This window comes from Lepidochelys olivacea (genome assembly GCF_965140295.1).
Source record: "Lepidochelys olivacea isolate rLepOli2 genome assembly, chromosome: 7".
In the NCBI taxonomy this organism is placed as follows: domain Eukaryota; kingdom Metazoa; phylum Chordata; order Testudines; family Cheloniidae; genus Lepidochelys; species Lepidochelys olivacea.
Window position 1 is genome coordinate 102264489 of NC_140417.1, and position 13155 is coordinate 102277643.

General features: G+C 38.1%; 1 protein-coding gene across 5 annotated transcripts in view; it reads right to left on the reverse strand.

Moving 5' to 3' along the window:
* The window catches only part of PTPRE (protein tyrosine phosphatase receptor type E), a 262459-nt gene that overhangs the window by 50232 nt on the left and 199072 nt on the right, over positions 1 to 13155 (reverse strand). For all 5 annotated transcript variants that reach the window (XM_084635439.1, XM_084635440.1, XM_084635441.1 and 2 more), the window contains 6 exons: positions 9936 to 10026; positions 8942 to 9018; positions 8772 to 8808; positions 7846 to 7943; positions 4263 to 4382; positions 890 to 1053 (listed from right to left, as the gene is read on the reverse strand). In XM_084635439.1, coding sequence (XP_084491565.1) covers positions 890 to 1053; positions 4263 to 4382; positions 7846 to 7943; positions 8772 to 8808; positions 8942 to 9018; positions 9936 to 10026 — 587 coding nt within the window. The remainder of the gene's footprint in view (positions 1 to 889; positions 1054 to 4262; positions 4383 to 7845; positions 7944 to 8771; positions 8809 to 8941; positions 9019 to 9935; positions 10027 to 13155) is intronic.

Consider the following 13155-nt stretch of genomic DNA (forward strand, 5'->3'; position numbering starts at 1 on the left):
GTCTGATGAACAATGAACAAAAGGATGGCTGATGCCTGATAAAGGAATACACACGGCCCCACACTGAAGAGTGTGTTTTAAAGTCTCTTGAGAATATTTATAAATATCAAACATAAGCAACTGAAAACAAATCAACAGACCAAAAATAAAAAAGTGATTTCCTTAAAACAAAACAAAACACAAAGCCACTTATTCTATTCTTTTTAATCTAATCTTAATTAGATATATTGTTCCTGAGAAGAGACTATTTCTTGCTTCATGTCTAAAATACAGCAGTTCTAAATGTAAAAGTTGTAACATTTCTTTTGAACTTCTACCAAAACCTGATCTATTTTTGTTCATTTTTATAACACATTTTCAATGGTTTATCAATAACCCCTTACTGGCAGGAGGTTTAAGTGTTGGTACATGAATTGGAACACACTGTGTATTAGTATGTAGTAATGGGACATCATAGTGTTAAACAAATTATCTCAAGTACAAGTCTACATTACAACATATCTAGCACAGAGTGGGCAAACTATAAGAGCAAACGGCAATTCTGCTGTGAGAAAACTGGGGGATGTATTCTCTGAGGAGCATTCAATGGCAGAGTGAACCCATTTGTTACAAATCTGCTTTTCTGACAGGGAATGTGTTGATGTCAGATTGCCTATCACTCTGGGAACAACAAACTGAAGTTTCAATTTTAAAATGAGAGAAAAGGCAGAATTTTTGAATTCGTTCTTCTCCCTGGCTATGATGGAGCCTAATACCATTGCAAGTTCTGACTTTTATGCAAATTATGGCATTTTCAATGAAGAGACAGAAATATAGTTTTGACATACACAAAGCACTTTAAAAACTGTTAAAGCTCAAGAAGACAGAATGGTTTAGAGTGCGTACATACCTACAGTGAACCACAATTGGTCCAGCATGTGAAGGATTCAATGTTTTGACTTTTTTCAGAAACTTTAGCATCCCAATGGGTGTGAAAGGCACGCCAAAATCAGGCCAGCTGGTAAAATGGAGCTGTGTTACAAGCCTTGGAACTTTAGAGCCATCATGAAGTTGCTAGAAACACACAAACAGACTATGAGTGTGACATTTTATGTCCTATATTAAGACTTGCAAACAGATTAGTTACCATAGTCTGACTAACCCATATCCTTGCCATTTAAATTTGAGTAGCATCCGGGTGCTGTCCATGAGAAATAAGATTCACAATTTCTATGAACCATGGGCCAAATCCTGACGTCCTTATTTACTTGTTACTCCATCCATACTTAGACTAAAAACTCTGACTGGAGTTAGTCTGAGTAAGAACTTCTGGATTTATACCGTTGAGAGATGCAAGATGCCAAAGTATCTATGAACTGCTTCATAACAACACAGATAAGGATGCGGACATACATCTGATACTGGTACATCATCAGACTCAGGATACTACACCACATGAAGCTGGGACTGCTCTAATACAATGAATCCTGTAAGGTAATATTTTAGCTTTTCTCCTTTTATTTTTAATTTACATTTTCAGTGCTAACTATTAAAGGTACAGCCTTAGTGACCCATGTACTCTGTTTAAGCAAAGAACAGGAGGAGTACAGGCAATGGCAATGAAAGCTCCACCAATGTTTTCCAATCCTGATCTGGAGGAACCTCCTCTTGGGCTAAGACAGGAAATTCAGTCTCCATGCTCTCTCAGTCCTTGACCTCTTTCTCAGACTGCCAAGAAGGCTGGTAATTAACGCCAATTATTACATGAAGCCTTTTCCACTTTGAACTGGACAAAGACCACCAGTTTGTTTCATAAAGACCACTCAGTGTCCATCAACTGGTGACCAAATGTTATCACCACTAACATGTTCCATAGTAAAATTGGAGATATGAATCTACAGGTGAAAGACACCAAATACCATATGCCATCTAGACTCCCAGCTGTTTCCAATCCAGAAGAATTTGATAACTTTTTTTTTTTGCTATATTTTTTCATACAGCTGCTTGACCAAGAGTTCTTTTTAAATAAGAGTCTTAGCAGCTTCTCCCATATGGCCCATGTTACACTTAGACATGCCTGAATGGTCTCCAGATTAGATTACTACAGTGTACTTTATACAGGGACTGCTCTGAAGCTACAACTAGCGCTGAATGCAGCTGCCCATCTGATTAGCCGTGTAAGCTGTCAGGAACATATTATGTATATCAGTTTTCTGAAAGCTTCACTGTCTCCCTATGCACTTCCCAAGTGACTCTGCTCTATTCAGCTGTCTGTAGTTTGGGTCCTGGCTATTACTACTAGTAGTAATAAATAAACCTATGGTAGTACCCAAAGGCCCTAATTAAGATTAGGGCCCCAAAGTGCTGGGTTCTGCACAAACATGCAAGAGAGACAATCTCTGCTCTAGACCACCTGAGCAAGGGCCCCTCTACCCATGTGGCAACACACCAACTGCCATTAGCTGGGGAACTTCTGCTCACAGTCCTTAGAGCTGAATACCTGGCAGCCGCTGGTAGCGTATCCTCAGTGAAAACCCCACTTGCCCTCAAGAATCTTAACCGTTAGCCTTCAGGGCACAGTTAAGACCAAACCACCTCTTCACTCAGGTTTTTAGGGTGATTATGGGCTTGGTAAATGATGTAATGGTGGATGAGAGTCTCCCACAGCTGATATTGTTCAGCAAGTTATGTATATTATTGTGATGGAATGTGTGTGTCTCCTCCCTGTTTGACCCAGGAAGGTGATTAAACCCCTTCAATGGGCAGAAAGGAGGAAGCTAGTTCTGAAAAACTGCTTGAGCAGTCAGATCTGGGGAGAAGAGCTGGCTGTTCTTGCCTCTTAAACATCCAGGACGTGGAACTGACAACTGCGGACAACATGGAAGGAAGCTGCTCTTTGTTTTGTTTTATTTGGATTTGTGGACAAGCTGCCGCAGGACTAATTTTCCTCTGCCTGAGACTAGAATTTTTTTCTCCTTTTTGAGACCTAATTTCAAGGTATTTTGACCTCCACACATCCCCTGCAGGGACGGCTGGTGGTCTGTTGCAGTTGCTTTTAATAGTGTTTGATGGCCAGAGATGAAGTGAAGGTGTTTTATAAATACATAAATAGTCCACTCAGTTCATTTTCGATTTGCTGGAAAGCAAAAAGTCCCAATGAGAATGAGAACTGGAATGTAACAGGTAGAAGAGGAGAAGAAGAAAACATTACTTAACATGGTAATTTAAAAAGATGCATCCTTGCTGCAGTTCTAAGGTCTAGTCTAAATATTAACGTTACACTGATTAAATTAAACAGGGTTTTGCACCAGTTTAACTAAATCAGTTTTTAAAAATATCTTAAATTAGACAGAATTCTTGAAAATTCTTGTGTAGACAAGGCCTTAATCCCTCTGAATGCATGCTAAGCATTTAATGCATATAGTGAAGGTTATTCCTGGCAAGAAAAAAGATTACACAATTAGAATCTTTTTAAAAAATAAACTCAGTAAAACAGAAGTGTCGGACCAGAAGGAGGTGTGGCCTGATCAGGCATTGCAAAAGGAGGGAAGATTGACCATAACTCTGCAACTGAGGAGCATACATGGAGAAGTCAATTTATATGTTTCCCCTTCTGCACTCCCTGGTGCACGGGACATGTCAAGAGAGCGAAGGAGGGTGTCCAGAACACAATGTACTCCAACTATCCTCAGATGATGTACAGTCCCCAACCAGTGCTGGGGCCAGGCTCTGGCAGAGAATCAGGGAGCTGTAACCCTCCCCTCCGCCACTTTGCCTGCGCTTGGCCCTTCATGTCTTGAATGGTTTGATAAAAACTCTACCATCTCTAAATAATTTTAATATCTTTTACATTTTTAATGATTTAAAAACTTTCCCTAACTTCAAAAATATTTTTGCACAAAGGAGGGCAAACACACTCCCAAGTTCCTCCAAAATAACACATAATGAATGGGGGTGGGGGGCATGATCAGTGGAAAATATCTTCCAAGGGTGGTTACCTACTCACAGGATCCAATTTGACGGATCCCTCTTTAAACTTAAGTCCCATACAGCCATCAATATTTGCATAATTAATTCTCTTTTACTCCAACAACTCAAGTGGAAATTGATTCTATGAACTTACTGCTCTCTTCGTCTACATATATGTTTCAACTCAATTTTAGTTAAAAACTAAATTTCCAGTTAAATTCATTTTAAACGAAAGCCTGAATTTCTGTTATACTTTGCTTTAAAAAACAAAATAAAAACCAATCTTAAGGAGTAGCAAGAGTGCTATTACTTACTGACTGTATACAAAACTTGCGAATGGTGTAGTCCACGAGAACGATACTATCTTCCACAGAAACTCTGATATTTCCGTAAGTCCAGCATCCTTGATCTGGCCAGTATTGATAACATTTATCCTATGCAAACATGCAGTACATACATTTAGTACTTTTAAATATTGTGTGCCTACTTCCATTACTGATGGCATATAGCTATACAATTATTTTAAAGTAATAAAATTAAACCTCTATGAATATTTGGAGTAAGGCTGTTGATTAATCGCAGTTAACTCGCACGATTAACTTTATTATAATTTATCACAATAAATAGCGGTTTTAATCGCACTGTTAAACAATAGAATTCCAATTGAAATTTATTACATATTTTGGATGTTTTTCTACATTTGATACAAAATGATAAATAAAAGAAATAGTATTTTTCAATTCACCTCATACAAGTACTATAGTGCAATCTCTTTTTTGTGAAAGTGCAACTTACAAATGTAGATTTTTTTCTTACATAACTGCACTCAAAAACAAAACAATGTCAAACTTTAGAGCCTACAAGTCTACTCAGTCCTACTTCTTGTTCAGCCAATCGCTCAGACAAACAGGTTTGTTTACATGTGCAGAAGACAATGCTGCCCACTTCTTGTTCACAATGTCACCTGAAAGCGAGAACAGGCGTTCACATGGCACTGTTGTAGCCGACGTTGCAAGATATATGTGCCAGATGCACTGAAGATTCATATGTCCCTTCATGCTTCAACCACCATTCCAGGGGACATGCATCCATACTGATGATGGATTCTGCTCAATAACGATCCAAAGCAGTGCAGACCGACACATGTTCATTTTCATCATCTGACTCAGATGCCACCAGCTGAAGGTTGATTTTCTTTTTTGGTTGTTCGGTTTCTGTAATTTCTGCATCAGAGTGTTGCTCTTTTAAGACTTCTGAAAACATGCTCCACACCTCGACACACTCAGATTTTAGAAGGCACTTCAGATTCTTAAACCTTGGGTTCAGTGCTGTAGTTATCTTTAGAAATTTCACATTGGTACCTTCTTTGCATTTTGTCAAATCTTCAGTGAAAGTTCTTAAAATGAACAACATGCTGCGTCATTATCCGAGACTGCTATAACATGAAATATATGGCAGAATGTAGGTAAAACACAGAGCAGGAGACATACAATTCTCCCTCAAGAGGTTCAGGAACAAATTTAATTAACACATTTTTTTAATGAGTGTCATCAGCATGGAAGCATGTCTTCCGGAATAGTGGCCAAAGCACGAAGGGGCATACGAATATTTAGCATATCTGGCATGTAAATACCTTGCAACGCCGGCTATAACAGTGCCATGCGAATGCCTGTTCTCACTTTTAGGTGACATTGTAAACAAGAAGTGGGTAGTATTGCCTTCCGCACATGTAAACAAACTTGTTTGTCTGTGTGATTGGCTGAACAAGAAGTAGGACTGAGTGGATTTGTAGGCTCTAAAGTTTGACATTGTTTTATTCCTGAATGCAATTTTTTTGTGCGTGCATAATTCTACATTTGTAAGTTCAACTTTCATGATAAAGAGATTGCACTACAGTACTTATATAAAGTGAGTTGAAAAATACTATTTTTACTTTTATAGTGCAAATATTTATAATAAAAAATAAATATGTACACTTTGTATTCTGTGTTGAAATTGAGATCAACATATTTGAAAATGTGGAAAACATCCAAAATATTTAAATAAATGATATTCTATTATTGTTTAACAGCGTGATTAATCACGCGATTGTGATTAATTTTTTTAATCACAATTCATTTTTTTAAATTGCTTGACAGCCCTAATTTAGAGGATGTTTGTTTTTTAATCTAAAACAGGACATGATTTTAAGGCTTTGTGCTAATGCTCTCAGTGTTAGTTATCTGCATTGTTACACAATGACACAACAGGAAATACATGGTTTGGATGGAGTCTTCACATGCTCCTTTGGCAGCCAGATCGTGATGAGCGATGTTTTTGGTTTTATTCTTTGTTTTGTTTTAATGACTGTTCCATCTTTTTTATTTGTTTATTTTTCTGATAGTATGCATTTGTTTGACATCTTTAACCCCCAACTCCAGATATAGGGCTGGTTAATAGGTGGGAAACGTCAGCTAACCTTGGGTGAGAGTCATCAGTTGCATGGGGATTCTAGCAGCAGAATAAAAGATAGCAATATGTCTTTTTCTGTGGAATAAGCATTTTACCAACCATTATAGCCTGATGGGCATTTGCCTGAAAGGAGTCTCCAATCTGTTCAAATGAGATTTGGTGACATTTGTGGGCACTAGCATCAGTATGTCAGGCCTTGGTATGAGTATGCAGGAAGGCTGGTAATGTTAAGATTACAGGAAAGGGAGAGGGCCTTGTATACGCAAACAGGGAGTACCTCCTTCATAGCTGTTAGGAGCAATCAAACTTAAATAGCTTTTCCTTATTCTGATAAATATATATAACTGTAAAGAGCTGCTGTATAAATTAACTAACATCACTAAGGCACATTAACTATCTCAATGCTTATGATGTTTACCCTCACCCTCCAGAATAATTATCCTTTGACCTTAAGGAGGAATTGTTGGGAGTTATTTTGGAGTTTATCAACACTACTCTTTACCTGGCAGGAGAGGTCACTCTTGAGCAGAACACAGTACATTGTTCTCAGTAACTTGGCATATTGCTTTCACTGCACCCCCAGTTCACATTGCCTGAGGAATCCAAGCTCCAAACCTTCACTTTTAAGTGTTTGGAATGTTTAACTAACTAGCCCACGAGGATAAATAGGCATTTAAAACAAAATTGTCCAAGGGCAAAATTTGTGATGGTGCATTAGTAGGTTTTTTGTTTTTTATCAGGCTTCTTATCATTTTTTTTTATCACTACTGGTGAGTCAGCAAAGAAGTTAACTGTGTAATAATCTTGAGCTCTGAAGTGTTAGCCTGCATAATTTCAGTAAATTTTACCGTTCAACCTGTACACAAGGAAGGATACATATGAAATAGGAACAGAGGGGAGGGGAGGAACAATACAGATGTGGGGACAGGGGACAGATGTGAGAACAGCAAACCACAAACAGAGTTGTAATGAAGCCTTTCACAATAAAATAGGTTGTTTTCAAATTAGCCATATCCAATTGTAGCGATCACACTATGAACGTAATCATTTTTTTAACTGAAAACTTTTAAAAGTGAGTAATATCAATTCAACATTCATTCCTACTCTTAGTCCAACCTATAAGGCCAGTCTCACATACATTACAGCAGAAGCAAAAAAAGGCCGTCATTTCAATTTGCCTTTGGCTTAAAGTCTGACAGTGAGGCAGTGTAACACATGATAAAAAGATTCGTTATGAGGAAATTAGTCACCAGGGAATATTTATAAGCTTGAAATTTTGTAAGTTACAACTACATTTTTAGCAGAGACTTAAAACCTCAGAAAGGACTGGAAAAGGAAGTGGTGGCAGCCATTAACAGTCAGATGCTAAGCTGCACATTGCAGCCAGAGGCTACTTAATGTGGGGACTATTTCAGGCTGATCAAAACTGAAATACAAGTTACTTACCTCTTTTCTTTCTTTCAAGTTTGTTAACATAACAATAATTGCAGATTTCTGCTCCCATATCATCCTCCAGAAATCATTAACTGTTTCTTGTTTAGGTCCTGCACATAGAATACAGTTCTATACTCAAGAGACATAAAGAAAACAAGCAATATCACAGTACACAAGAACACATTTCTCTTCTACTCATGAGTTACCAGCTCATATCTCATGAAAATATACCTCAGTTTTACAGATGCACTATATGTACACTTGAAAATCTCACTTCTTTGAAGCACAGCTATATGAACTCGATCAATTTACAGAAAACATTTACTATGTTATACAATCACTGTAATCACTTCTTGAAACAATGGGATTTTTGTATTTACACAAGGACGGTTTGCAAGACCCAGCATAATAGCTCCAACTGGCATGACTGGAAGTTCGACCAGTTGTAATACCATTATCATCAAATGGGCCTGCACCAGTAGAGGCAGAAACTGAGTTGGGTCTATCTAGCTTCCAGATTGATTGGGTGGGGTGTGTGGACTCAGAATATTTCCAGCAGTAGGCTGGCATTTCAAACACAGTCCATGCTCCAGGCAGGTTGGTCCACAGCTCTTGGAGACATATATGCTGCTGCTTGGAGAGCAGGCTTGTCCCACTTTTCTAAGAGCAGAAGCCATTCCCCCTCCCTCTAGGTACATTATGTGCTTTAGGTCAGGCAATGGGCTCAGTTTAGTCTTTCTAACTTACAACTCTCCCTTTGATGACCATGATTTAGCAGACCAACTTATTCATGCTTAGGAAGGAATTTTTGATCTGGTGACATATTAACCTTGATGTGGGCTGTGAGGTTTTTTCTGGGTGTGTGCGAGGAGTGGGGGGGATGAGGAGTGCATTCTGGTGCCTATAAGTACAAAAATGGAGAGAGGAAAATACATTACCTTGAGCAGCTATAAATTTATTCTTTTCTTTGTAACCCTACACAAATAAAATGTATGGTTAGTTAAAGAATGAACTGCCAAGATATGCTTTAAGACAAATATCTATTTGATATTTAGTTTACAATTAAAATTAGCAATCTGAATGAAAGTGAATGTATGTATTAGCTTACATCTATGTATGAAGCGTTAATATAGTCTGAAGATTGAACTCCATCTATTTGGGTCAAAATGACTCTGGAATGATCATCTGGAAAGAAAGAAACTGTTATTAGAGTCTGTATGGTAGATTTATAGTATTTATATCTATCAGAAATTTTCCTCAAAATACAAAGCCCTTTAACATGCCAGTGATAGATCTGCACTTTTATGAACCACGGTATTTGCATTATTATTCCGCCATCATTAAATAACATAAAAGGCTGACTAATACAGTATATATAACAGATATGTCATATGGGCCAAATCATGCTGACCTTACTGATGTAAAACTTATGGAAGATTTTGGTCCCTTACACTCTTGTTTCACCAGACCCTGCAAACAGTGACTTTGAACACATGCTGCAAGGCTCATCTGTTTCAAAGGGATTTTTAGATGAATAGATGGAATAATTTGTTTTATGTAGTTGTGAAGAGGTCTCTTTGAATTGTATTGTAACTGTACAGTGCACAGAGCTTTTGGATAGCAGGTTAACAAGCCTTCACTATAAAAATCCTGCTGCACCTCCATACTTACACTGGGTTACTGAGAATGCAATAATTTTTGTATAGTGTGCAACACATTCCTAATAATAGATAAGGTTTATTAGATACTTCAAGCTTGGCCCATATACTCAAAGCTCTTTTCTTTTTTATTGCACAAATCTGAACTGAGTTTCAAGAGAACCATCCTACATTTTTGGGCAATTCTAAGGCTTCATATCAAACCTGCTGAAATTAAAGACAAATTTACTGGAAGGCAATTATTATCCAAAGAGACACCACTGCAAAAGAAGCTTACTTTGCAGATGTATGATTAGTAACATATAAATTGCATTATTTTGGGGGTCAATTAATCAGCTTTACTCAGGTATGCTCAGTGAATGCAGACAATATTACAGGCATGATTGCTATAAGAGGCATCCAGACATTTGACTGATATTTAGAAAATAAATTGTTAAGTCTTACAAGGAAGGATGTTGGGATATCTATTTTTCTCTCTGTTTTCTTCTTTATTTGCCATTTCAAATGTTCCTTGCATGCATCGGGCTGGTAACGACTATAGCAAAAACATGTAAAGTCAAGGAAATGCAAGAACATCCTGTATTAAATGTTAGCTGCACAGTACTTAAAAAAGATGCAATTACACACAATGGCCTACATCTAAGATAAGTAATTTCTCAGTACATTGTAATTCTTCAAAAAAAGCAATTTTTCCTCATCTTTCTAAAATAACTCAAAACCTTTCGATAACTCAGAACTTCAACACTACATTTTAAATTCTAACTTTGAAGAACACTGTGACTTTTGCTATTTAAGAGAGCAAATAAATTATTGAAACTCAGACTGCCATTGCAAAACACCATATGACATAATGACTCATAATGCTGTGACCCAGTCAGAAAGATGTGCGTGTACAATACCACAGGGCTCTGACTTTGAAATTTGGTTGTATGGATCAAATTTGATTTTAATACATGAATACATTTGAATATTAGCAAAGAAGGCTCAAAAATGTTAAGAAAACTGAATATCAAACATCCACTCCATTCAGTTTAGGGCCTGGGCGAGGGAATCCAAAGGTGACTTTGTATCGCCTTTATGCCCTGAGCCTAGGGATGGCCTTGGGGGCTGTTGGCCCATTAGGATGACTAAAATGGTACCCAACGTTCAACCAACCTGGTAGTAATCAGGTAAACCTGTGATTGTGAATAAACTCTTAGTCACATACTAAGTACCTGAAAATAAATGCTTTTGTCATGACAAGGAAAATGAGATTAATTAACAGGAAATTAACAGGAAAATTTTATTATGTGAATAATAAAGGATAGGGAGAAAAGGAAGGAGACAGCAACAACTCCAAGACCAGAGAGAATGAGATGGAACCTGCTGGACAGCCTCCAAAACTGTGGAGAGGCATTTGAAAAGACTCCGACCCTGTATGAACCCCTGTGGGGCTCAGAGGAGAAGAGGACGGAGGAAGGGATATTTGGATGTGGAGTTTTCATTCCAAATTTTTGTTTATTTGAGAGACTTTGCTGCTAGACTGGACAGAGCCAAGTGGGAGTAATTTAAAGGGCCAGCTGGGAGAAGCTGATGCAGGGTCATTGCTGGTTACCAGAATAGTATAAAAGGGACTTAGTGTAAATGAGAATCAGGTTCAAGATCTTTGTCTATGTCACAGTCCTGATGCAATTTTTATGCCCTCTCACCACAGTCGCAGTAGTTCTACATTTCAGAACCACAGTCACTATTTGTGCCTTTTCCCACCCTTCTTTCAAGCTTTTTATTTTTTTCCAGGAACTTGATCAAACGGAACATAGCTATATTATGTGAATCACTTAAGAGAAAGATGACAGAGTATCTATTTCAAGAAACACTCAATGCAGCAATCCCTGCCTGATTCTGGCAATACATTATGTGGAATTCCCCCTTAAAAACACTGATGAAGCAGAGTTCTCAGGACTGAACAATGAATGAATATAACAATGAATATAAATTGCCCTTTGTGTTAATTTTTATCATGGAATAGTAGCATGTTTTCGTGTTTGGTTTCTGTACACTACTAACAAACTTATGAACATTTTATTAAAAAGGTTAAGAAAAAGTTAACTAAAACATTTTAAACATAAATAAAAGTAATTTATTTTGTTTTTGCATATAATCTTATTCCCTTGTTTCCCTCTACGAATAAAGTCCACAAATTTTGAAGTCCCTAATTAACTGTTATGAAAATCATTCAAAAAGAACTTAAAATGTACAACAATAAAAAGGGCCTGCATTAATAAACACCAGAAAATCTAACTTAATTAAATATTTTCCATAAAGCACAAGAGACCTACTTCCTCTTTAAACAGTGCTTTTAAACTTGAAAAGTTGGTCAAAATATTCTTGGACATCCTGTCCCACAATACTGCATTTTCACTAAAAGAGCACATAAAAACAGTGTAATGGGCTGGATTGCCTCTTCCCACAGTAACCCCCTCTTTCCTCCCGCCGCCACACGGAAGGTAAAGAAAGGAGAAAAAACCTCTGCAATGACTTTTTAAAGAGTTCTTCTCTTATGAGACAAGACTTGGTACTTCAGAACAAGGATCCCCCAGGATCAGCAGGATGACAAGACTATGCATGGGTATGTCTTCACTCAAGTGACTCCTCTCAAGTTAGCCTACCTCAAGTGGGAGCAGCCATACTGAGAAACCACATTCAAGTTGCTGTGTCCACAGTGGTACTGAACTGGCTCTTGTGTGGCACTAAGACTTCTGGAGAACATATCCCATGGTTCTTAGTGCTACAGTAAGATAAGCTGCTCTATGAATTCTTTCCAAGTAAATTATTGGAGAACTTGTCTGTCCTTTTTGGGCAAACAGGGGGAACTTGGAATGGCACTGGAGAACTAGTGGCAATTGAGTAGCACTAGCCTGTATCCACATGAGAGATTATTAGTTGCTGATGAGTTATGCTCACTCAAGGTTTAGCCTATATCCCCTCTTGAGTCAAATCAAGTTAAAAGCACCACCACACGAGTTAAGGGTTTGTGTATGTGGACAGGACTCAAATTAGGAGCAACACTCAAATTATAACTTAAGTTAACATTGCATTTAAGACAATAGCATTTTGGGATGTATAAGTGGGGGCATTGCCAGCAGATCGAGGGACGTGATCGTTCCCCTCTATTCGACATTGGTGAGGCCTCATCTGAAGTACTGTGTCCAGTTTTGGGCCCCACACTACAAGAAGGATGTGAAAAATTGGAAAACGTCCAGCAGAGGGCAACAAAAATTATTAGGGGACTGGAACACATGACTTATGAGGAGAGGCTGAGGGAACTGGGATTTTTAGTCTGCGGAAGAGAAGAATGAGGCGGGATTTGATAGCTGCTTTCAACTACCTGAAAGGGGGTTCCAAAGAGGATGGATCTAGACTGTTCTCAGTGGTAGCAGATGACAGAACGAGGAGTAATGGTCTCAAGTTGCAGTGGGGGAGGTTTAGGCTGGATATTAGGAAAAAAATTTTCACTAGGAGGGTTGTGAAACACTGGAATGCATTATCTAGGGAGGTGGTGGAATTTCCTTCCTTAGAAGTTTTTAAGGTCAGGCTTGACAAAGCCCTGGCTGGGATGATTTAGTTGGGGATTGGTCCTGCTTTGAGCAGGGGTTTGAACTAGATAACCTTCTGAGGTCCCTTC